At 40.8% G+C, this 2,834-nt stretch overlaps 1 protein-coding gene across 1 annotated transcript; it reads left to right on the top strand.

The window, feature by feature from the left end:
* Nucleotides 1–338: 338 nt before the first annotated feature.
* LOC139841789 (uncharacterized) lies at nt 339–785 on the top strand. Its single transcript, XM_071831989.1, has one exon. It carries the CDS (start codon nt 339–341, stop codon nt 783–785), a length of 447 nt encoding a protein of 148 aa, XP_071688090.1.
* The last annotated feature ends 2,049 nt before the right edge of the window (nt 786–2,834 follow it).

Raw genomic sequence — 2,834 nt, 5'->3', positions numbered from 1 at the left:
TATTTCACATTAACACTATACAACTTCGGGGTCCTAACACGGCTCAATACAAAAAGTTTCAAGAAATGATGAAAAACGTCTCGGTTAACCTACCTATCACCGATGTGCTTAAAGGAATGCCGAATTACGGTCGGTTCATCAAGGAGCTAATATCTCAAAGGGGTAAATATCATGAAAAAACATCTTTCTTTATCTAAGAGGAGTGCAACAAGATTCTTGCATCAAGGCCAAGGATTCCTAAGAAGTTAGGAGATCCGGGAAAATTTGTTTTCCCTTGTAAGTTCGGTAAATCGGAAGTGTTTAATGCACTAGCCGACTTGGGTGCAAGCATTAACCTAATGCCCAATTCACTTTATGAGAGGCTTGGTCTTGGACCTCTTAAACCAACTCGAATTAGGATAAGATTGGCTAACCATTCATTTGATACCACTATTGGCATCGCTGAGGACATCTTAATTAGCATTGACACCTTGGTGTTCTCGGTCGATTTTATTATCATAGAGATGAAGGAGGACCTTCAAGTCCCCCTCATCTTAGGTAGACCATTTTTGGCGACTGCCGACACCATCATCTTAGTACAACGTAACCAACTTAATATTGGAGTTGGCAAAGAACATGTGACCATCAATATCCGGGAAGCTATGAAGCAACTGAGTAACACCGATGATGATGAGTGCTATGCCTTTGACCATATTGACCTTCATGCGCATGATAAACTTAAAAAACTTTTAAAGGTTGATACTTCGGAGTTCAACCAAATTGTGATAATGAGATTGTGGATTTAGAGGCCGATTTTAAGGAATTAATGAATGTTAATGTTGATGATTTTGAAAGTAAAGATGAGACCATTCGGGAAGAGTCATTTGAGTCCATCCCTCATGAAGATATATTTCGAATCAAGTCTTTATAGGACGAGCCTCCGACTCTTGAGCTTAAAGAACTTCCCGAACATCTTGAATATGCATATCTTAAGGAAGAAAACCAACTTTCGGTGATTATTTCTTCGAAACTCACCCAAGACCAAAAGACCCGACTTGTCTCATTACTTAAGTCCCACCATAAGGCCATAGCATGGAAGACCACGGACATCCCGGGGATCAATCCATCATATTGCACGCACAAAATCCTCATGGAGGAGAACTACAAACTGGTTGTCCAACAGCAATGAAGACTTAACCCAAACATGAAAGAGGTTGTCAAGAAGGAAGTGATCAAACTTTTGGTTGCGGAGCTTATTTATCCAATATACGACTCGCCATGGGTGAGTCCCGTCCAAGTGGTGCCCAAAAAGGGTGGGACCACGGTGATCTTAAACGGCCAAAATGAGCTTGTCCCAACCCAAACCATCACAGGATGGCGAGTATGCATTGACTATAGACGTCTAAATGACGCAACACGAAAAGACCATTTCCCACTCCCCTACATCGATCAAATGATTGAACGTTTGAGCGGGAGAGAATTCTATTACTTTCTTGACGAGTTTTCGGGGATACTTCCAAATCTCGATAGACCTTGAGGATCAAGAAAAGATGACCTTTACATGTCCCTATGGTACATTTGTGTATCGTAGGATGCCTTTTGGGCTATGCAATGCCTCGGGGACATTCCAATGATGTATGCTTGCTATTTTTTCAGATATGGTTGAGGATACTATGGAGGTTTTCATGGATGATTTTTCGCTATTTGGAGATTCATTCAACCATTGTCTTAAAAATCTTGATAAATGTTAACACGTTGTGAAAATGCAAATTTGGTTCTTAATTGGAAAAAATGTCACTTTATGGTTAACGAGGGGATAGTTTTGGGACATAAAATTTCTAAGGCGGGAATTGAGGTTGATAAGGCTAAAATTGGTGTGATAAAGGACTTACCTAGACCATCGGATGTAAAAGCCATCCGAAGTTTTCTTGGGCATGCGGGGTTTTATAGACGATTCATAAAAGATATTTCAAAAATCGCCCGCCTAAAGACCAAATTGTTAGAAAAGGACCAACCTTTCTTGTTTGATGATGAATGCATAGAGGCATTCAATTTTTTGAAGGAAAAGTTAGTTAACCCACCTATTCTTATCTCTCCCGATTGGGACAAAGACTTTGAATTGATGTGCGATGCGAGCGATTATGCACTAGGTGCGGTTCTTGGTCAAAGAGTTGACCAACACTTCAGACCGATTTACTATGCAAGCAAAACCCTAAATGGGGCCCAATTGAACTACACCACTATCGAGAAAGAGCTTCTTGCGGTAGTATTTGCTTTTGATAAGTTTCGATCTTATCTTGTACTTTCAAAGACAACCGTCTACGCGGATCACTCCGCGCTGAAGTACCTTTTTCAAAAGCAAGATGCAAAGCATCGTTTGATTCGTTGGGTGCTACTTTTGCAAGAGTTTGATATAGAAATTAGGGATAAAAAGGGAGCTGAAAATGTGGCGGCCGATCATTTATCAAGGTTAGACAACCCGGGACTCCAACCTTTAAATGAGACAAAAATTCGGGACACATTCCTGGATGAACACTTAATTAGAATCGACCTAGTTGACGAAGTCCCATGGTTTGCCGACTATGCAAACTACTTGGCGTCAAATGTTTTACGAAAAGGTTTGTCCTACCAACAAAAGAAAAAGTTTTTCAATGATTTACGATATTATTTTTGGGATGACCCACACTTGTTCCGCATTGGGGCGGATCAAGTGATTAGAAGATGCGTTTATGGGCAAGAGGCCCGGGATATTTTAAGAAGTTGTCATATTGGGCCAACGGGAGGCCACTTTGGTCCAAATCACACCTCGAAAAAGGTGTTCGATTTGAGGTTTTATTTGCCCACTATCTTCAAGG

Source organism: Rutidosis leptorrhynchoides, chromosome 4 (assembly GCF_046630445.1).
Source record: "Rutidosis leptorrhynchoides isolate AG116_Rl617_1_P2 chromosome 4, CSIRO_AGI_Rlap_v1, whole genome shotgun sequence".
Lineage (NCBI taxonomy): Eukaryota > Viridiplantae > Streptophyta > Magnoliopsida > Asterales > Asteraceae > Rutidosis > Rutidosis leptorrhynchoides.
Note: the sequence above shows the minus strand (reverse complement) of the source record. Positions and strands in the feature narration are given on the sequence as shown.